We start from the raw sequence: 23,726 nt of genomic DNA on the forward strand, positions 1-23,726 counted from the left end.
ACAAGAGAGATAGGAAGATAGAAAAATAGAAAGATAGCAAATAAAGCAGGAAAAAAACACGCGATACACAGAAAATAATTTGATTACGTAAAGGTTACTTTACAAGATTTATAACTCATGACAAAATTTCATTAAGAAACAAAACCACTCGAAAAATAAGATTATATCTATAAATAAATAAATAAATAAATACGTTAATATACTACTGTGATCAAATATAAACGAGATTTTTGTTATAGAGTGAAAAATCTTTATTTATTCTTCAAAATCAAATTCGTCGCCTTCAAAATAATCCCCTCCCGATGCAATACACTTACCAACATACACTTGCCAACGCTTTTTCCAATCCTCGAAACACTCTGAAAACTCTTCTTCCGGAATGGCCTTCAATACTTTCTTCGTTTGGGCTTGTATCTCCTCAATCGATTCAAAACGGTGTCCCCGGAGCGGTCTTTTGAGTTTACTGAATAGCCAGAAGTCACACGGTGCTAAATCAGGCGAACATGGTGATTGTGGAACGATATGGGTCGAGTTTTTGGCGAAATGGTCACGAAGAACCAGTGCAGTGTGAGATGGCGCATTATCGTGGTGCAAAAATCATGAGTTGTCTGCCCATAAATCTGGCCTCTTGAGGCGAATAGCTTCACGCAAACGACGCATAACACTCAAATAATATTCCTTGTTGACAGTTTGGCCCGGCGGAAGGAATTCATAATGCACCACACCACGATAATCGAAGAAAACTGTTAAGAAAACCTTGATTTTTGAGCGACTTTGGCGCGATTTTTTTGGTCTTGCCTCATCTTTTGCACGATATTCGCTCGATTGGTCGGTTGTTTCCAGGTCGTACGCATAGATCCAAGTCTCATCTCCAGTTATCATTCGTTTCATCTTGTCTTGGTAAGCAGAAATCATTGTTTCACACACTTCAACGCGACGCTGTTTTTCCAAAAAATTGAGTGTTTTCGGAACAAACGAGATTTGACTCTTCTCAAGCACAAATGGTCTTTCAAAATGGTCTGGACTGATCTAAATGAAATGTTTCAGTATCAGCAAGTTCTCTAATTGTCAATCGACGATTTTGGAGCATCAAATCCTTGATTTGCTTCACGTGTTGTTTATCAATTGATGTTTTTGGTCGTCTTTGATGTGGTTCGTTTTCTACGCCTTCTCGACCATCTTTCAACATTTTATACCAGTCAAATACTTTTGGTTTTGATAGAGCCTGGTCACCAAAAGCCTTCTGCAACATTCTGAACGTTTCAGTAGCAGAAATTTCATTCCGCAAACAAAATAAAATACAATTTTTTTGCCCAACAGAATCACACATCGTAAAAATCGAAAAAAATACTTTTGGATATTCACAAAAACGAGCGTTCACTATTAAAGAAATGAAGAGAATGACATGAAATTTCACACAAAGACAGTACTACCAACTTAATAAAAAAAATATTTGTCAGAATCGATGAACCGCGCAATTTAAATTTAAAAATCTCGTTTATATTTGATCACAGTAGTATATGTATATATAAATTTTATATATGTTACATGTAAATAAAACATGTGTTTGTTTTGATGCAAGTTCTCAATAAATTTGTCAGCTAATGTTGTTTAAACTTAGATTTTGATTTATTAATTTGATTAATTTATTTTATCGAATGCCACATATACTAAAATGTTTCGTTTTATTCAAGAAGCGCTCAATTTCAAAACTGTAATTATTTAAATTTTGTTCAAATGTATTTAATGAGATATAGATTTCGATTTATATCACAGATAACGTGTCATAATGTTTGAAAAATAACAGCAAAAGATACACATTTCTATGCAATTTTATCAATATAGAATTTTAATATCAATTTTAGTATCAATATATACAACATTATAATTATTAGTATCAATATAAACAACGTTATAATTATTGAAACTTACGCGTTACGTTCCTTCTTTGTTTCACCATCGTATGGTACGCTGCTTCCTTTGGCGAAGTATATTGGATATTGCTCGTTCGTATAAATGATTGAGGAGCGGAGCTATTTTTCATGCAGATCATTCGATAGAGGACTGATCTCATCAGCGTTTGACATGACAAACCATTAATCTCTCTCCCCCCTCCTCCCTCTCCCCTCTCTTTCTCAGAATTTTATTATTTTATTGTGATCAAACATGTAGCGATATGTTCGCAAAGGATCACGATGACGTGTTTAAATTGTTTTCCAGGAAAAAAGTCGTGATAAGATGACTTTTCCTAGAAGTCGATGTACATGTTGCGACGTGTTAAGAGAAGCGCCGATAATCCGACTGCTATAAACACATTTCGAAGATCATGCTTCGATTTAAACAAAAGGGACAAAAAATTGCAGACCATTAACTCTTCCCTTATTTCTAGGAATTTCATTGTTATGATCAAACATGTTTACAAAAGGAACGCGATGACATGTTTAAATTTTTTCCACGAAAAACCATGTTATCGCGGCTTTTTCTGGAAATCGACGTACGTGTCGCGACGTGTTAGGAGAGAAGTGCCGATACTTCGGCTGCTATAAACAAATAGATAAACAAATTGCGACTCGATTGCAAACGTCTGACGACGCTCCGGTTTAGACAGACGGATAAAGAAATTGTCGATGATATATAATAGGTCATTGGGCGCGCGGGATTACAGTAGGTGCTTTGGAAGTCTAATGAATCAATCGAATGTGAGAGAAATATGGAACACCTAAAGTGGAACGTGAGCTGCTGGAGCAGTGCAGCCAGGTCTCTACCTTGATGGAGTGTTTCGCGTGGCTGCAATGATGCGACGAGAGCATCGAACAACCCGAAGAGCTTAGCCATGTTAAGCATTCTCGATTCACCGTTGCAAATAAACAATCTGTAGTGGTGAGGATCGCACAACTCGCGGGTGCAAAGGTACAATTAGAAAGACGTTTCGTATACGTCGGTGGCGAGTGCGCGAGCACCAGTAGAGACAATGGATCTCTCATTTAGCGCGAGATTGATACGGCGTTTGAAAGCCGTATATTGACTGATGTGGTGATCAACGTGGACTATATCGAGCCGCGACGATTTTTGGAAGACGCTGGTGGTGTAGTGCTCGATTGAGTGCGACATTGTACAAAGACACGATAGTGTGAAAGTGAACATCGCGTTCAACGGCGAGTTTGTGACGGGATAAACGTATACCAATAAAAGTATAAACACGAAAAACTATGAACTCTTTCGAGTGTCAAATTTGGACGAGTGATATGAGCAACACGTCATCGAACCCACGTTGGCGTCGCTCGAAGAGTTTCAGGAATGCGACAATATAGTGGATGGGCGCTATCACATATATTAAATTTGACAATTAATGTGAATAAATCCAATGCACGCGGGATCTTACATTGAATTACTGCGAGAAATTATGTTAAAGCGAGCGGTGATCAACGTACGATCCAAGGATGCGTGTTTCATGTGATCGATGATCGCATCCGGCCGAAAGGGATACAAATCGAGAATCGTCGTATCCACATTATACGACAGTGTTAAATCTCCAAGACATTACGTTTCCGATGACGTTGAATCAAATTAAAAAGTTCGAACATCTCAACGACATCTCAATCAACGTCTACGGCTTCGAGGGAGGAAAGGAGATATTCCCGATACGATTGACAGATAAGAAGATGGAAAAACACGCAAATCTATTATACGTGCAGGATCCGCGCGATGACACGCGGGGCATTTCGCGTACATCAAAAACTTGTTCCGCCTCGTGAACTCGCAAATAAACAAAAAAGAACACAAGAAATACTTTTGCGACCGGTAGTGTCAATCACTACATACTGTCAATCATATATTATAAATGATTTTAATATAAAATAATAAAATAATGTTTAATAAAATAAATAAATAAGAAAAAAAATAAATAAATGAATAAGAAAATAAATAAACAAGAAATAATGTTTAGTAAAATAAATTTTTATTTCAATTATCTTAACAAAATATTAACGTACCACAGCGATTTTTTCTTTTCATTACTTTATTCCTTTTTTCTTTCTTTTCTCGCTTTCTTCTTTTTAAGGATTCTTCTTTTCTTTTTTTTATTACATTATAATATTCATTTATTACATTATAATATTCATATTCATATGTTTACATACATTCCTTAACATTAAAGCATTAAAAAAAAATGACCTGAAAATAAAATATAACACAAAGTATCGATCTTTTATAATGAAATATTAAGAATAAAAATTTTATAATCTTTAATCTTTAACAATTAAGTAAAATATATTTTGTAAAATTTATTTAAAAATGAGACACCCGAAAGTCTTTAGTTTCACAGTAAAACAATATTCTCTTCTTTTCAATATATTCATTATATTCATTTGCTCTTCTTTTCAATATATTCAATATATTCATTTGCTCTTCTATTATTAACCTTTCGATATTTATTAACCTCGCACATCATAACATAAGCTGTCATCAGTGATGCTAGAATCTCGATTTTCGCTTCTTGCTATGCCTTAAATGTTTTTTTCAGTCTTTTTGTATGAGACATATTATCTATTATATATCTATTATATAATATATTTATGATTAAGATACGTATATAAATTACTTAAAGTTTTTAATCCACGTAAAAATGCATTTTAAATCGATGATTTGAAAGAAGGAATATCCGTGTGGAGACAACAAAAGGAAAAATCATACATTTCATTGTATGAGAAATGTATCGATTTTCCAACAAATGATAAAAAATAATGAAAGGTACTATAAGAAATTTTAAAAAATATGTCATATAATAATATTTAACTTTAGTTTCTATACATATATATTTACAATATCATTACGATACACAAACGTATATACGGATCACATATGTACGTTTGTGTCGTTGTTAAACAATACTGAATGATGATTTTCCATACCTATTGAGGTACACGCACCGGCAGGAATGATGTCCTGCGCTCGGCGCGCGGCTGATACACATACACACGAAGCGCGTACGTCCGTGCCTCCGCGGAGCGCGAAGGAGATCGCGGAGCGGGGAGAAAAAATAGTGGAGGCAATTCGATGTTCCATCCTTAACGCAAGACGCGCGATTGAGAGAGAAAGCATAATCGGACGTAATACCGAATTTCGGTGTCGCATCGCTGTCTCGCACACTCGACACTAGTGCGAGTGAGAGACCGCGGTGTCTCTATACATCGCGTTTTCTTTCTTCTATCTCGTTTCTGATTAATTAAGCGCGTAAGATTTTTTTAACGTAGATCTTCGCCTAGTGGCTACAGAGACATATCATACCACATTATATTATATAATATGCTCTATTTTATATGAAGGAAAAAAGGATAAGAGAAAAAATTTTTTAAATAATTATTCCCCAATTATATATTATTTTTTATTAATTTTTATTTTATTACTTTATTATTTAAAAAGTATTTATACAATAATACAATAATTTTTAATTAAAAAAATTATATTTTATTATTGTGGGGCTATTACGGCCCCATGCATTTCTTCTTCGATCGCTTCTTCCTTGGCTACCAGGGCCGCCCCGCTGGAGGGGTAATACCAGCGGGCGCGGGATCGGCCGCCTGCTCTTTTTGTATGTATGTCTGAAAAAATAGATAAGTAATAAACAATGAATGATAATATAATTATGCATATTTATTAATATTTTATTGAAAAAGAATAAATAATAAAAATATATCATTTTCATCCATTTTCTCCGGCGGCGGCTGTGGCTGCAGCTTCTGCTGCTGCTACTGCTCCTCCTGCTTCTTTTGCAAATATTGCAATTGTTGCAACAGTTGTTGTCTCTCTTCTTGCAATTTTTGTTGATGCAACAACTGTCGCATCAACTGTTGCAAATTTGCAGCATCTGCATTTATTTCTTCTATAAAAATAAAATATATTATGTAAGAGAAAGGAGAAGATAAAAATTAAATATTAAATTTTCTTAAGAAATACAAATAATAATAATTTGATTTACTTACGGGATGATGATTGTACGTTGTGTCACGGCAATGTTTCACAGAGAACTGAAGCACTCGGCATTATTTTATTTATTTTGTACGCCGTGCATTTGTTTCGTACGCCGCGCATTTATTTTATACGTTGTACTGTTACTGTTTCACGGCGTTTCTGTAAGATAATCTTGTTGCTCTTTGCGAATCAACGTATTTTCTTATATGTGTCTTGTAAAATCTTGGTACCCAAAAAGCTGAAGCAATTGTGATTATAAGTCTTGATTATTTTAAATATCTATATTTAATTCTATATTTCTATATTATTTTTTTATTATTTATCTTTCCTTTTATTCATTCTTCTACCTATCCAAATAAGAAGGGAAGATGTGCACGGCGGGGCCCGACCACGGAATCAGTCGTGAAAACTCGTAATTATTTTGCGAAAAAATATCACCTCAGCCAGGAATTGAACTTGGATCTCCTGCTTATCGAGTAGGCATCTTATCCCTTCGACTACCGAGGCATGTGATGATATTTATCGCAAATAACGTATTTAGAATAACACATCAACAATACAATGATACATACATATATATATATATATATATATATATATATATATATATATACGTATATTACAATATACATATATACATGTATTCTTTCGAATCCCCACGACCGGTACTCCAGAAGTTTCTATCTACTTTTTATTATAAAAATGTGTGATGAATTAAGAAAAAAATTTAAGCGAAGCTTTTCAGAAGTTTGACTTAGTGATGATAGAATTAAATCTTGGATACGTAAAGTATCTTCTGATGATGGTTTTTATCATTGCATCATATGTAATAAAAATATTTCGTGCAATACACATGTTTTAAGACACGCGAATTCTGCGTGTCACAAAAATAATATTAAAGAAAATTTATTACTTTATTAGATAATATTGATATAAGTTCACGTAAAAATATATCACCAAAATATAAATTTAAAGCATAATGGCTAGAGATCGAATTATTTCAGCCATGGTTAAGTGAAATTTCAGATAGCATTAATACATTTTTTTGCTCATTTTGTAATAAATCTGTGATTGATGATTTATCTCACGTTTATCGTCACGCAGAATCTGAAGCACATATAAAAATATGTAAAGAAAAGAAGACAGAAACAATGAACATGGATGAAAATATAAACATGATGGATGACTCACTTTTGCCGTTTGAAGAGCGGAAAAAATCAGCAGAAATTCGATATCGCATTGTTGATTAGAATATTTCGCATCAAACAGCAAAAGATATCCTTAACTTTTTTCAACAAATAGGAAAAGATCCTAACGTGTTAAAAAATATGAGTATGGGTCGAATAAAATGTAAAAATATTATTTTGAATGTATTATGTCCGGTCGAACCATGTGGTCAACAGCATTCAAAATACTAAATTTTCCATTTTTATTGATGAAACATCTATTTGTAATGAAAAATGGATAACATTTCTTGTACGGTATATTGATCCTGAAACATTAGACATTCGCACGCAATTACTTAATATTGATGCAAAAAATAGTAGCGCAGAAAAATTATTTAATACATTTAAATGTGAAATGTGGAAATTGAACATTCCATTTGGAAATATTGTTGCCTTGTCATGCGACAATGCATCTGTCATGACAGGTAAACATCTCTCATTTAAAAAAAAGTTAGAAGAATTTTGTACAAATTTATTAACATTTCCATGTCCATGCCATTCCACGGCATTAGCTGCACATGCTACATGTACTAAAATACCGGAATATTGTGAGGAGTTTTTAAAAAAATAATAAATTATATTAATAGTAATCCTAAGCGTGCTGCTATTTATGAAGAATTTACCGAATGTTTTCAGGAAACAAACCGTAAAATTTTAAAATTATCTACTACACGATGGCTATCTCATCATTCATGTGTTGTGAAACTTCTTGATTTTTGGGATACTACGAAGCTTTTTTTGACTGAAATTATAAGTGAAAAATCTAAATCAGGAGACAAATTTATTATCTGTGATGGAAAATCTGGATGTAAAAGTATATTTTTAAAGAATATTTAAAATTTTTTTAATTCTTTTAATGCATTTTTTCAAGCTGTGGAAACAAGAATTCACTTGTCACAGCCAAAGTCATTGAAACTTTTAATAAGACTTTTTTTTTCAAACTTTTTCTTTCAAACATTTTTTGAAATCAGAGCTTGTAAAAAATGTATATAATGATTTTAAATTTTCTGAAAAAGAAAACCAAAAATCTGTAAATAATAAAAATTTAGGATATGAATGTGAAGAATATCTCGAAAGTTTAATGAAAAAAGGACACGCAGACATAATTGGAAATGTTCGAAATAATTGTCTGCAATTTTACGTAACAGCTACCGAGGAAATTAATAAGAGATTGCCCATTAAAGATAAATTTTTATGTAAATTAACAGTTTTGCAATTCAACACAGCATTATATAGTATTGACAAAGAAACATCATTTAATAATGTTTCTTTTATTGCTCAAACCCTCGGTGGCTTTGACGAAAATGCTTTAAAAAAAAAAGTGGCATACTTTACATCTAGATTTTACAACAGCAGAAAAAGAACATCTTTCAAAATTAAATTTTGATGAGATGTGGAAAGAAATTTTAAAACGTACATATCCTAATATGAAGTCTCTTTTGAATGCTGTTAGATCACTTCCAAATTCAAATGCCGACCCAGAAAGAATGTTTTCTTTCAGATTTAAAAATAAGAAAAAGAAATAACCTTTCGTCTACATGTATAAATGCTAGTTGTGTGTTAAAATCAATATTAAAAGCAAGAAAAGAAACAGTTTTAAATATGGAGATAAATGAAAACCATTTGTCTCTCATGACGTCAGACAAATTATTTGTCCTAAGAAAAAGAGCAGTTTAACACTATATGCTGCTGATAATGATATTGCTAGTACTTCGGTTACTAATATACAATAATAATGTTCAAAATAAAATAAATAGTATTATTTATGGGCATTATTATTTATATAATACAATAAAGAGCTTTCCTCGCATTATGATATGTTTGTAAAACAAATTTTTTCATGTAATAGACATCATACTTGTAAAAGCAAATGTGCAAAAAAATTGGTTGTCACTAATTGACATCACATTTGCAAAAGCAAGTGCGCAAAAACTATTCTATAAATGACAGATACAATAGAGCATATTATATAATATAATGATATGATATGGCTATAGGCGAAGATTCACGTTAAAAAAATCTTACGCGCCATTGGTGGTACCTCATATAGATGGTGTGAAAAATCACCATTCAGTATTATTTGACAACGACACAACATATATATGTGGTTCGTATATACGTTTGTGTATCGTAATGATATTGTAAATATATATGTATAGAAACTAAAGTTAAATATTATTATATGACATATTTTTTAAATATTTAAAATTTCTTATAGTACTTTTTATTATTTTTAATCATTTGTTGGAAAATCGATACATTTCTCATACAATAAAATGTATGATTTTTCCTTTTGTTGTCTTCACACGGATATTCCTTCTTTCAATTCATCGATTTAAAATGCATTTTTACGTGGATTAAAAACTTTAATTAATTTATATGTATCTTAATCATAAATATTATATAATAGATATATTATTATATATATATATTATATAATAGATAATATGTCTCATACAAAAAAGGTGAAAAAAATATTTAAGGCATAGCAAGAAGCGAAAATTGAGAAGCGATCACGTACCGTCTTCGTGCCGGCTCGATAAGAAGAAGAGAGATAGAAAACAGTATCTGTCCTTTTCTGCTATCTGAAGCCAGCCGAGCGCCGAGCTCACACGTACGCGATTTGCGCTTGTGTGCGTCATCCCCTCCATTGCGGTTGCGTGTTGCTAGCGTGGGCATTCTGACATCACTGTTATCACCGCGTCGCGGTCAAACTCACCGTGATCTCAACCGCCAGCATCGACCGGCCAATCAGCAGCGCGGAAAAGCGGCAACAATACCCTTCGATACATTCGACTCCGACAACGCACTTCGGGCATTTTCATGGATTCTTTTATTATGGACTAGCACAATACATGCGCGCGCTTCACGCGCGCCATTTATGACCAAGAATAAAATAAGTATGTAATAAACTTCAAAGACAAACATTTTCAATGTTTCTAATACAATATTTTTTCAATTTACTAAATATAATATAATATTAATATATCTTAATATAATATAATAAGTAAATATAAATGTATTAACATAATATACTTATAAGCGTAAATGTATCAAATACTTACACTTTAAAAAGTATAAATATATGTGTACACACACACACACACCACCCACACACACACACACACACACACACACACACACACACACACACACACACACACACACACACACACACACACACACACACACGAAAAAGATAAAGATAAAAAAATAAAAGATAAAAGTTAAAAGAAAAAAAAAAGAAAAAAGAGTAGAAGAAAAAAAATAAAAAGATATAGATGTATATAGTATTACAAAACATTATTTGTAGTATAAATAATTTGTCTTAATTGTCGATTGTGAATAAAATGAAATAATGTAAATCTCTTTAAACTGAATGAATGGTACACACTTTAGACACGACTATTCACGCATCTAATACACATACGCACATACATACGCTTAAGACCAAATATATATATATATATATATATATATATATATTATATAAATAAAAAGTTATATTTAAAAATAAAACGTTTATGATGTTTGTTTAAGGAATTTTCTAATGAATTGTCTAATACTGTTATAAAATACTTTAAAAGCTGTGACTAATTATTATCATACTTATTATTTTATAAAAAAATATGATAATAATTAGTCACAGCTTTTTATTTTTTATAAATGCTGGAATGAGGAATTCGAGAGATTGTAATATAAAAACATTAAAATTTATCTGTAACAATTATGAAGAAGTCTTTTCTTTCTTCTCTCGTCCATTCTGTTTTTTTTATTTCATTTTTAATTAATCTCTTTAATGTACGAAGCTGTCAAATCTCCTTAATGACAGCCACTCATAAAACTCATGAAATTAGCGCAACAAGAGAACCAATCGGCATCGCGGAAAAGCGAGATCTTTTTCCAAACGATTTTTTTCTTTTTAATCATCAAAAATATTTTCAACGCTTTTTTAACATTTTTTCTTATACGCTCTCCCGCGTCATGACACGAGCTGTCACCGACTATCATCGCCGCGAAATTGAAACGATCTCAATCGTCAACATCGATCGGCCAATCAACATCGCAAAAAAGAGGCAACAATGCCTTCGATATATTCGACCGCGAACGCGCACTTCTCACGTCCTACACGGATTTTTTTATTAGGGACTAGCACGCAGCGCGCGCTACGCGCGCGCCTTTTATTTATCTCCATTTTTATTTATTATTTCACCGTTTGATTGCTGTTCTCTATTTCATCGCAAAACATTCCTTAAATATTTATACATTTTTACCTTATATAGTTATTTTTATTTCTATCCTCAACTTACTTTCTTCTATCTTCCTTCCCTTTATAAGATTTGAGATATCTTTCAATTTTATAAAAGTTGCAAGATGATAAAAATGAAAAGTAAAATATACGATGAGAAACAATAAAAAAGAAAGGATTATATTATTACCATGAATAACACTAATCTTTTCATATTTAAATAACTTTTTTTCCCTAGCAATATACTTCTCTTTTTTTTTTAAATCCTCGATTAGTAATATTATATCATTTGCATATATAAAGACTGCTATTTTCTCTTTTAATTTTATCTTCCTCATCTTTATCAATAATATGCTATTAATATTGTATAATATGCCAATAATATGCTATTATTTTTAACGGATTTGTATGTAACAGGCAAGGACAGAACTATATTTTTCAAACATAATAAATAATTAATAATTTGTATCTAATGATATTGCTATACCAATTAAAAATTTTCAAGAAATTTATTGCGAAAAATATCATTCCACATGAGAAATACCTTCGATTAAAATATATCCTTTTTTTCGTTCCACACAAACATCAATGTCGATAACATCCTGCCGTACAATATAAAGAAAGGAAAAAGATGGAGTTTTACATATGTTTTATATATGAAGCGTAGCACTTGAACAAAAAAGAAGAATATAATATAATATAATATTAATATAATATAACATATAATAATAATAATAATAATATATAATATAATATTAATATAATATTTGTAGCGATAAAAAAAACACAAGATACTGGAAGTTTATTTTATTATGTTTATTTTATTAAAAAATTTCGATGATCTATGAAATGAAATGGAATGCATTACTGGCAAAAATTTTTACTTTTAATCGAGTAAATTATAATATTTGGTGAATTTGTATAAAATAAACTTCCATGTTCTATATCTGAAAAATTAGTTTCGTAATTATACTATTATTAAGCAGTAAATAATACGAACCATAAGAAATTTAATTCAGTTTAATTCTTCATAATTTGAGATTGCTTAATTTACTAAGCAATTCTTCATTTTCTTTACGTTAAATTTCTTATGTTAAATAAAAATAAATGTACAATGTTCTCCAACATGTTTCTACACCAAACATATCATTATCAACTTTAATAGCGTTGAAACGAACACCACTAATTAAAAATAAAATAGAACATAGAGTATTGATCCTTTATAATAAAATATTAATAATAGACGTAAAAAACATTTAATACTTATCTAAAATAATCTTGCAAATATCTAAAGCGAGATCTCCTTCCAGATGATTCTTTCTTTTTAAATTAAATGATTAATAAAAAACTTTCAATCTTTTCTAAGATTATTCGCTCTTCTTTTCTTCAATTATATAAATCAGCGCACGGAATTAGTTGCACATTTCGATCCGATTTCGAAGGCGACGTCTACAGTTTCCCCATCATTGCTCGAATCTCAGCAGCCGAGCCGCCGAATGGCTGTGCCTCGTCGCCGTATGCTATCCATACGTTTTTCGTTCCAAACTGTCATTTAGACATCTGTTTGCTAAATTATTTTTTTAAATAAATAAAATGTTGAATTTTCTATTATTAATATATTATATTTTGTTTTATTTATGAGTGTTTTTTTCAAACGTAATAGGTCAAATATCTCAAAAAATATGGAAAAAATATGGAAAAACATTTCAGATAAAAATTTTATATCTTCGAGGAGGAAAGATGATAACATTATCAATTTCATCATAAATAGTGCCACTTTCAAGATTTTCGAGATAATTGTCATTCTTTCAAATAGAATCATACTTTTTGTTATGCAATACGATTCCTCTAGTTATTCTGGATATAAAAATATTATATATATAATATTAAGGCACAAATCAAAAAATTACTAATTTACGAGATATTTTGCCTTTTTCCGTCGTATTTTGACATAAAACATAAAATAAATTAATCATTTTTTGATAAACGTATCTTAATATTTTTCTGCACAGAATAATGAGATAAATCAAATGGTGTAAAGAAAATACCAGTGCTTTTCAAAAAAATTTAGGTAGTTGCAAACTGCAAAATGCATAACTTTTTTGGAAAACAACTATGTGTTTTCTTTATATCAATTAAGTTATCTCATTGTTCTGTGCACAAGTATTAAGATACATTTACCAGAAAATGATTAGTTTACAAAATATTTATTTTTTTATATCAAAATATGACAGAATAAAATATGAAATATCTCGTAAACTATTAACTTTTCATATTTGTATTTTAATATTTTTATTTTCGAAAGAACTAGAGGAATCATATTGCATACAAAAAATAAATGATACCATTTAAAAAAATAATGGCCATAACAAAATTTCGAAAGTAGAACACTATTTACAATTTAATTAATAACGTTATCATTTTTTCCTTTCGAAGCTAAAGCTTTTGTCTAAAACATTTTTTCACATCTTTCATATTTTTTGAGATATTTGACCTATTACATTTAAAACAAAACATTCTGTATACATTTCATATAAAAATAGTTCTAACAATAACTCATAATAATTAAAGTTTTGATAATAGCTTTCCATATCATCCATGAAATATTTCATATATGTTTTAAATGATTTTTTTCAATAGATTTATTTCACAAAAAATCAAATATATGTTTTAATTTGCAAAAGCAAATTTCTATACTGTAAACTATAGAATTTATGTATAAAATTGTGTATAATAAGTAAAGAATCAAAAAAACAAAGAGAAACAATTAATTTGTATAAATATTAATGTGTAAATATTAATTTAGTTTTTTGGGTCATTTGTATGATTCTACTAAGGATATATCCACAAACACTTGTTTATATTAAGAACTGTATTATATCAGCGAGAATAGCGATGCACAGCTTCCTCCTGTTTTCATAACTTTTAGCAAAAGAGCACGTAATTAATATTAATATTTCAAATATTTCAAATATTTCAATTTATAGAATATAGATAATTACTAAAATAAAAATTTCTAAAATTTTAGAAAATTTGACGTTTTTGCATCTTATTATTTTGGCTCATATTTTTAAATACTTATTAAATGTTTATTATTATAATTTTTTGGAAAATTTTTTAACAAAAGAGAATTGGTAATTATGTGAAAAACATGGTTTTATTATAAAAAAATAAATAAAAAGATATTTTCTTATATCTTGTCAAAGAGTTATACGTATTTTTGCTTACAGTGAATTCTTCAGATAAATCTAGTAGCAGAATTATTATATTATAATAGCAAAGAAATAGTAGACATTCGGATCCATCTTTCAGGTAGCTTGCGAATTCCTTGACGATAGAAACTCACCGGTTTCGAAGCGATAAAATCATCAATGCATTTTCGTATCTCTTCAAATCTCACGAAATGTGTATCAGCCAAATGCTGCAGCGACCGGAATAGGTAGTAATCGGAAGGCGCCATGTCTGGGCTATACGCCGCGTGCGGGAGAAGTTCCCAGCCTAACGCAAAGATATGGTCCTGAATCGCTTTCGCAACATGTGGTCGAGCATTGTCATGAAGCAAGATCACTTTACGACGTCCTTGGCCAGTAAATGGCCTCTTTTCTTCTAATGCATCGCTCAAATTGGTCAATTGTTGTTGGTAGCGGTCTGCCGTGATTGTTTCACTCGATTGTAACAACTCGCAATACAACACATCTTTCCAATCCCACCAGATACAGAGCAAAACCTTCTTGGCGTGAATATTGGGCTTTGATGTCGATGTCGAAGGTTGACCAGGGTCAACCCATGATTTTCTACGTTTAGGGTTATCATAAAGAACTTTTCCACTTTTCCACTTTTCATCGCCTGTAATGATTTTGTGCAGAAAATCTTTTTTCCGGAACTTTGAAAGCAAAGTGAGTGCAGTGTCACGCTGACGATTTTTGTTGTCTTCGGACAATTCATGCGGAACCTATCTGCCTTTCTTCTGAACCTTTTCCATCGTATGTAACGTACGGAAATTGTTTGCGTAACGCCAAGCTGTTCTGCAAGCTCCTTTTCAGTTTGCGCAGAGTTTATATCCAGCAGTGCTTGCAATTCGTCCGTTTCAATCTTTTGAGGGCGTCTAGCACGCGGTTCATCTTCAAGATTGAAATCTTCTTGGCGAAATTTTTGATACCATCTTTTACATATAGTATGACTTACAGCATTCTCTCCATATGCAGCACAAATTGCAGTGGCTTCAGCAGCATTTTTCTTCAGATGAAACGCGAAGTGGATGGAAAATCGAATATCTTCGAATTTCTTTTGTTATTGCCATCTAACTGTTGTCTGTGAACACTACTAATTTTTGAGGTTATGTGCATCAAACGCCAAACCACATGGCATTTTAGAAAGCCAAATGTCAACGCTTTAAAATCACAAAAGGGCGGGAAGATATATAAAATTTAAATTATTATTTCGGTTGTATGAAATCTACAGCTCAGAACTTTTTTGTACACGTAATAGATCCATTTAATTTGCGTGCAGTACCAACAACTACAATATTAGTAGGAGATTTTATAAGGTAATGAATGTCATTTTTCATCATCTATTGAAGATGGTCATTATACAAGTATATGTAGAGATGAAACGTCTAATGGATGGAGAGACATTGATGATGTGCAAATTAACAAGAAAAAAATGGCCTAATGAAGCAAAAAATGTGTATATATTTTTTTTAAAAAAGATTATTAAAAAATAATGACTGAATACTGATTGTTTTTTCTAGTATATATAAAGTAAAAAAATGTTTCAAATATGCTAAATAATAAATACTATTTGTTACTAAAAAAATGAGTGATATCCTAATAAAATTACCTTTTAAAAAAGGTAAAAAATAACGCCAAGTTCACGTGCCTGTTTTCTTATTTATGTAAAAGAAAGAATTTTATACAAAAATTTCCAAATTTCCAAAATCTACAAAAGTCTTTTTAATAATGAATTTCATATTGGTACAAAAGATATAATATGAAGTACTGGCGCCAACTTCTAATTTAATAAAATAAAAAGAGCTTTACATTGAAATACATTTTATTTTGTAGTTCATTTTTATTTGAAAAATCATTTCATTATTTCTACAAAAAACATGATATCAAAAATTTGACACAAACTTTTAATTATATGAAGTAGAAAAGAAACTTTGCAAAGGTGAAAAAAGATGTTATCAATCCAAAATTAATGTCAATTTGTAGTTGCCAAAAAAATTTTATTGAATTATTGTACTTGTGTTTATATAAAAATAAAATATAAAAGAAAATCTGATGTGTAAGAAAAAAAACGACGTACAAAACTTGCGCGCCCAGGTCGCATTAAAACACATACGTACACACTTACTGTATTACTCGTATTGCACTCTTACTGTTTATCTTTTTACATTAATAATGTATATATTACTTTTAAAAATATTTGTAAATAAATTTTTTATATAATTTTTATATAATTTTTTTAACATTATATGTAAATATATAATATTAAAAAAATTTATTAATAAATATTAAAACATTTGCGTTTATACTGGATAACATTCTAATAAAATAAACTCTTAAGTTTTTTTGCATTATTTATGTAAAAAATGTTTTATTAATTAATAATTAATTATATATTTCATTAATTTTATTTAGTTAATATTAAAAAAGAAATAAGTTTAAAAATAAAAAATCTTAAAATATATTAAAATATATTAAATTTTAATTCAAACTGTTTTCTATTTGTCTGTCACATAATTCATTATTATTAAAAGTAGTTTTAATGCGACCCGGGCGCGCCAAGTTTTTGTACGTCATTTTTTTTTCTTACGCATCAGATTTTCTTTTATATTTTATTTTTATGTAAACACAAGTACAATAATTCAATAAAAATTTTTTGGCAACTACAAATTGACATTAATTTTGGATTGATAATTTTGGATTGATAATATCTTTTTTCACCTTTGCAAAGTTTCTTTTCTACTTCATATAATTAAAAGTTTGTGCCAATTTTTGATATCATGTTTTTTGTAGAAAAGAATAACGAAACGATTTTTCAAATAAAAATGAATTACAAAATAAAATGTATTTCAATGTAAAGCTCTTTTTATTTTATTAAATTAGAAATTGGCACCAGTTCTTCATATCACATCTTTTGTATCAATATGAAATTTATTATTAAAAAAACTTTTGTAGATGGAAATTTTTGTATAAAATTCTTTCTTTTACATAAATAAGAAAACAGGCGTGTGAACTTAATGTTATTTTTTAACCTTTTTTAAAAGGTAATTTTATTATAAAACTATACGGCGCTAGAAACTTTTTGCAAGTCATTTCTCATTTGACATCATAATTCAATATGACTGTAACGAGAAAGCCGAGTCTTTCTAAATTAGAAATCTTAACACAGATTTATAACAGAGTATTAATTTAAAAAAGGATTTTATCCGTCTTCACCCTATATTTTTCATGTGAGACATTATCTTTTAATAAAGTCTTATATCTTCCCATGTAAAATCACTTAACCGCACCTGCTCCGCGTATTTGTGACGAGAGCAGATGTGGAAATAGAAAATACAGAATAGGCACATCTACACACATACAAGATATACACACATACAAGATATACACAACAGCCGTATGTGAAGGCAGCCAAGGAATGCCGTCATTCGTCATTCCCATATGCAGTTACATCAGTTGAGACGCAGTTCATTATAAATTATTATCTAGTATCTTGGAACAATGTCATCTTCGTTCAGTGATACTGTCACCTCGGTGAGACAAGAAGCGTTCAAAGACTTTTCATATTTCGATGAGGAAACTGTGCCTGTGGTGAGTACCAGCAGTATCAGTAATACCAGCAATAATTTTGTTCTCTTCATTCTTATTTGTACATTTTCTATATCACGTGCACTTAAGATCAAATATGCACTGACAGTGTTACCATTTGCCAACCCTGAGATATATGCTAACCGGAATGACTGCTGAGGTGCGTTCATAATACCCAAGTGCATCCATTATCTTATTCTTCTTATTTATTCAGAATATCCTCCTGACTGTAAATCTTAATAAAAATATATTCATTCGACGCGGTTTTATTCAAAACGAAAAAATTCGGCAGAAAAACACGGCAATCTGTCTTGCTAAACAAGTTATTAAGCGAGGCTTTAAAGTTCGAGACTTTAGAGGTTAAGATATCTGTTCCCTAACATGCGTACGTTCTGAGTATGTTCTGAGAAAATCGCAATGCGTATATTGCGATCATCTCAGAATATTCATACGTACTGCGATCGACTAAATACGTTCTAAGTACGTTCCTATGTCCGGGCTAACACCTTCCATGGAATTTCGCCGCGAATATTCACAGCGAATGATGACAGTATTAGGAAAGGATAAAAACGGAAAGTTTTTCAATAGATTATGGTTGCCTTTCGATATTGACTGCTAGTACTGAAAATCTATAATATACCCCTTATGGAAAATAAGTGAAAAAAAATGAAAAAAATTAAAAAAAAATAACAGAAAGTGATAAATTTTGTGAAGTAATAAATCTTTTATCTTGGTATTATCGCATGTTTCTAAAATGACCACTCATACAATTTAGGATCCTGCTCGATGCTTCATTTTTATGCTGGGATGAAATCTGCTACTGAAATGATGATATAAGTGAATACAGAATTTTGACATAAAATATCCTAACAACACGTGTAAATTCTGAGATAATACGTAGTATATCGCATCAGTATATTGCGTATTATCTCAGAATATTCGAATACTGGAATATACGGAATAAATACTCTGAATGCTATTGTGTCCGCATTGTCAAAGCCCACACAGTTTTGTTGGGAATTACTCGTAATATACCGAAGAAATACATAAATTATTAACCGCAATATATTTTCAGTATGCCTCCAGTATATACGCAGCCTCGTGCACACGCTTCTATATACACATACTCAGAGAAAAAAAGTAATAGCAATTATATATATAGGTAGCAGTTATACAATTTTTATATATAGAATTGATACTAACAGTTCAATCAACTATTTTATAGTTATTATAAGCAGCTTTACTTGCAATAAATATAAAATAGTTAATGAAATTATGTACATTAATTTTATACATAAAAATTGTGTAATGTTGTCACCTATATAAAAATTGTGTTACCTATATAATTACTGTCACTATATGTATCACAATCTTTTTCCCTGAGTACACATACACACACGCGCGCGCGCGCGCGCGCGCGCGCGCGCGCGCGCGCGCACACACACACACACACACACACACACACACACACACACACACATATATATATATATTAATAAAATTATAAGTACATATTTTATAAATTTATGAAATTTATTTTAGCAATATGTGTGTGTACTTTTTCCTGAGCACACACACACACACACACACACACACACACACACACACACACACACACACACACACATACACACACACACACGCACGCACGCACGCACGCACGCACGCACGCACGCACGCACACACACACACACTGCTAAAATAAATTTCATAAATTTATAAAATATGTACTTCTTATAATTTTATTAATTTAAATGTTAATTTTATTAACATTTATACAGTTCAGTTTGTTTATATTTCTTTATATATGTTTATATTATTTATTTTATATTTTTATATAATACTTTCGATAATATTTCATATAATAACTTATGACATTTATATATTATATAATAAAAATGTCAAAAATAATTCTGCACATCCCCAATTCTTCTAAATGTTATTTTTGATGTTCGCTAGCTATTCTTTCCTTTGCGTGAGCGAACCATACTTTTATGGGTACTGCTATTTCTTCATTAGTTGCAGCAGTATGTGCGTGTCTCATCACATCTGCAAAAATAACAAGCACAAAGATAACAGAAAACTAAAGTAACAATAACAGTAAGGCTGAATTCCTTATTGTTATTGTAAAAATGTAATGTTATCATTACAATTAAAATAAAAAAAAAGTAATAATTGTAGCAAAAAAAGTAACAATAATGCCGTTAGGAATAATGCGAAAAATAATTATTTCCCAACTCTCGGTTAATATTAATTTTAACAGTAAAATATTGCAAAAGGAAACGAATTAACAAAAAAGTTTCAAAGAAAATGGATAGTACAGTGCTGATTATGATATAGATTCATTTGCAGATAGATTTGCATTTTGCATTTGCATTTTTTTAAATAGAATATATTTTGTTACACAAAATGTCCCATTTTAATAATAACAACGAATAAGGCCGATGTCAAATGCAAATTCAAAATAAATAAAGAGTAATATCGAGGTAGATTTTTATGCTGAATAATATTTATTAAAGAGTTATCAGATATTTTGACATTAGTTCATCATCAGCGTAAATAAAAGAAACAAAATATAAAAGAAAGAAAGGATAGATCATCAATTCATTGCTCAAAAAATTAAATGACATGGTAATGATATAGAACATACACTCAATCATTCGAATGAAAAAAACTATGAGTACAGTCAACAGAATTAAACCATGAAATCATTAGTAACGTTATAACATCTGCAGAACTCTTTAATAAATATTATTCAACATGAAGATCTGGCTCGATTGTATTGCTCTTTATTTATTAAGTCCCATTTTAAGTTTTGTATAAAAGTATTTTCGAAAAAATATTTTAAACAAATTTGCAGATTTTGAAAACTTTTAGCTTAATTTTAGCAAGTTTTTTTAACTTTAAACTTATTTGTTTTTTCCTAATAAAGAATAAAAAATTAATTATTATCGTAAAAAATCGAATTTTAGCGTTGAAAACTCGCAAACAAACAACAAAAAATTTTGCCTTATAACGGTTAACGCAATGACTTAATTTTGCTGTATTTTAATGACAAAAGCAGATTATGTTAATGTCAAAGCAAAAAAAGTTTTACATTCAGTGAATTTGTCATCTAACTTGAGATAAAGAAAAAAAAATATCTATTCCGTTGATATTCTTGAATGTTTGATGAGTGAATAAAGAAAACGTTAATATCCAGCAGCACCAGTAACCGATAATTCCGATTTATTTTGTCGGACGAGAAAAAAGCACTATAATATTGCTAGAAAACTTGGAACTTTGACTCTGCGGACTGAAAATAATTTTATGTATAATTAATATAAATTAATATAAATTAATATAAATTAATATAAATTAATATAAATTAATATAAATTAATATAAATTAATATAAATTAATATAAATTAAAATTAAAATTATATATAATTATATTTTATATAATTAAAATTATTAATTAAACTAATATAAAATATAATTAATTACATATAACTATCATTATAAGATAATTTTGCTGCAGTTTTGTGACAAAAGTTTTTAATGATAAAGTGGATGTAAATAAACCTTTGCACTATTATTATTTTTATTAAATTATATAAAAAATGATTTAATTCACCATTCACATAAAATTTATAACTAAGTATTATAAAATCCAGTTTTATATGAGAATCAAGGGCAAAGAAGAAGTAAAATAACTTTGAAATTAACAAGAGAATTGTATTGAAATTATACACAGACAGTGAGATGTAAAAGTATAAAATTTTTAGGACAGAAAGAACATACCATACATTCCATTGATCTTGAATACTGATTAATAAACAGATACATTAGAGTCTGATAAAAATAACCGCCGACTTGTCTCATTATAAAAGAAAAAGTATTATATAGCTGGAGGACTTGAAATTATTGACCTTGTGGGCTGAAAACAGTTTTATATATAATTATCATTTTAAGACATTAAAAATTAAGATAATGTATATTATATATTTAACTAAAACTGAGAGATGGATTGTAATGCAAACTTTGTGTAATATTGTATGTCCATATTATCGAGTCAAATTTTGAGCCGAATTTAAACCTCGAGCTAAATATTTTGTTTGACACAACAACGAAGTACACTTCAAACTAATTTTCATTGAAATGCTTGCAGTTCTAGATTCAGCTTGAGATTTTGCTTGATAATTTGAACACTTATCTTATAAAGAAATAACTCGTAAAACTATTCTGCAAATTATTTGTAGATAGCGATTTGCAGATTGTCATAGTAATAGTGAACAAAATTTGACCGTTTTTATATTTGATGTTATATTTTTTACATACTTATAAAACTGTTCCGCTTAGAAGCCTTAGAATAGTTTAAGGTTATCTGTAAAAAAGATGTAAAAATATAACACTTAATGAATAATTTTGCAATGAATATCTAATATAGCTAAAATAATTAATATTTTATGTTAAATTATGTATGAAATGTTATATTTGTACATCTTTTTTATAAAAATAACCTTAAACTATTCTAAGCAGAATAATTTTATAAAAACAAAAAAAATAATGAAAAATATTACATCATTCATATATAAAAACTATCTGTCAAACTTTGTTCTTTGTTTTTTGGAATGAAATTTAAAAAAAAAAGGATTACTTTCAATATCGGTGATCTTCAGAATCTTGACTATTCTGATGCCGTGCTAAACAAAAAGAAACCAAAACAGAAAGTAGAGATGGCATAGATGTACGTACCGTTTCGTACTTGACGTAAAACCTGAAATATACGCGCGCGATAGAAATACGTACATATCATTTTCATATCTCTGAGTAAATCCTGAGAATATACGTGCGCAAAAGAAAACCTATTGATATACTAAGTGACGTTCGAGCGTAAATCTTAGTACATTACGGATGATCACAATACATTGAGTATAAAAATGGGATGATATGTATGATATCATATGCTGTTAGAGATGATAGTTCTGATTAATGAATGTTACTATATTGTCGTATAAACAGTCTCAATTTTAAAATTTCGATTGCATATGTAATTCTTGTAGATAATTTAATTACATATATAGACCCATGAACCTATATTATATTTAATATAATATAATATAGTATAATAAGAATCATTTTTTAAATGAAAATTGTTTATAAATTATTGTATATATTTTGTTTACTTGTTTATAAATTTATTAATATTAAATATTATTAATATGGGAAATATTTTTCTTATTTATATATTATAAGTTAATTAAGAAAGATAGTAATTAATAATGTTATTTTATTATTTATTTATTAAAGATGACTTAAAAATAACCTTAAATCGTCATTATAATGTAATCTTGCTCCTTGGGTACGTCAATAAATACTATTTTTATAGAACAGAGTTGCACATAATGCGATTCATGTTCGCATGTATTGTTCTCATATTTGGAGTACAACCTATGAGTATACGCGATAGAAAGGTGTACATAT

At 29.6% G+C, this 23,726-nt stretch overlaps 1 protein-coding gene and 2 long non-coding RNA genes across 6 annotated transcripts in view; 1 reads left to right on the forward strand and 2 right to left on the reverse strand.

Annotated features, from left to right (window-relative positions):
- Positions 1–227: 227 nt before the first annotated feature.
- On the reverse strand, positions 228–18,174 carry LOC112552678 (uncharacterized). 3 transcript variants are annotated; one of them, XR_016139759.1, is made up of 4 exons: positions 18,052–18,174; positions 14,792–15,768; positions 12,446–13,012; positions 228–12,114 (listed from the first exon to the last, which is right to left on the reverse strand). It is a non-coding gene; the product is annotated as an uncharacterized LOC112552678 (long non-coding RNA). The 3 variants fall into 3 exon arrangements; XR_016139758.1 differs by lacking the exon at positions 18,052–18,174 and having other exon boundaries at positions 228–5,881; positions 5,982–12,114; positions 14,792–16,400; XR_016139757.1 differs by lacking the exons at positions 228–12,114; positions 18,052–18,174 and having other exon boundaries at positions 12,353–13,012; positions 14,792–17,931.
- The window catches only part of LOC105433428 (galectin-8), a 420,969-nt gene continuing 415,365 nt past the window's right edge, over positions 18,123–23,726 (forward strand). For both annotated transcript variants that reach the window (XM_089079009.1, XM_089079010.1), the window contains exon 1: positions 18,123–18,263. In XM_089079009.1, coding sequence (XP_088935135.1) covers positions 18,174–18,263 — 90 coding nt within the window. In that variant the 5' untranslated portion in view covers positions 18,123–18,173. The remainder of the gene's footprint in view (positions 18,264–23,726) is intronic.
- Positions 20,047–23,164, reverse strand: LOC105427786 (uncharacterized). Its single transcript, XR_967939.3, has 3 exons — positions 22,900–23,164; positions 22,044–22,179; positions 20,047–20,309 (listed from the first exon to the last, which is right to left on the reverse strand). It is a non-coding gene; the product is annotated as an uncharacterized LOC105427786 (long non-coding RNA).

The sequence above is a fragment of the Pogonomyrmex barbatus genome, unplaced genomic scaffold (assembly GCF_055798465.1).
Source record: "Pogonomyrmex barbatus isolate J1 unplaced genomic scaffold, ASM5579846v1 scaffold3, whole genome shotgun sequence".
Taxonomy (NCBI): Eukaryota; Metazoa; Arthropoda; class Insecta; order Hymenoptera; family Formicidae; genus Pogonomyrmex; species Pogonomyrmex barbatus.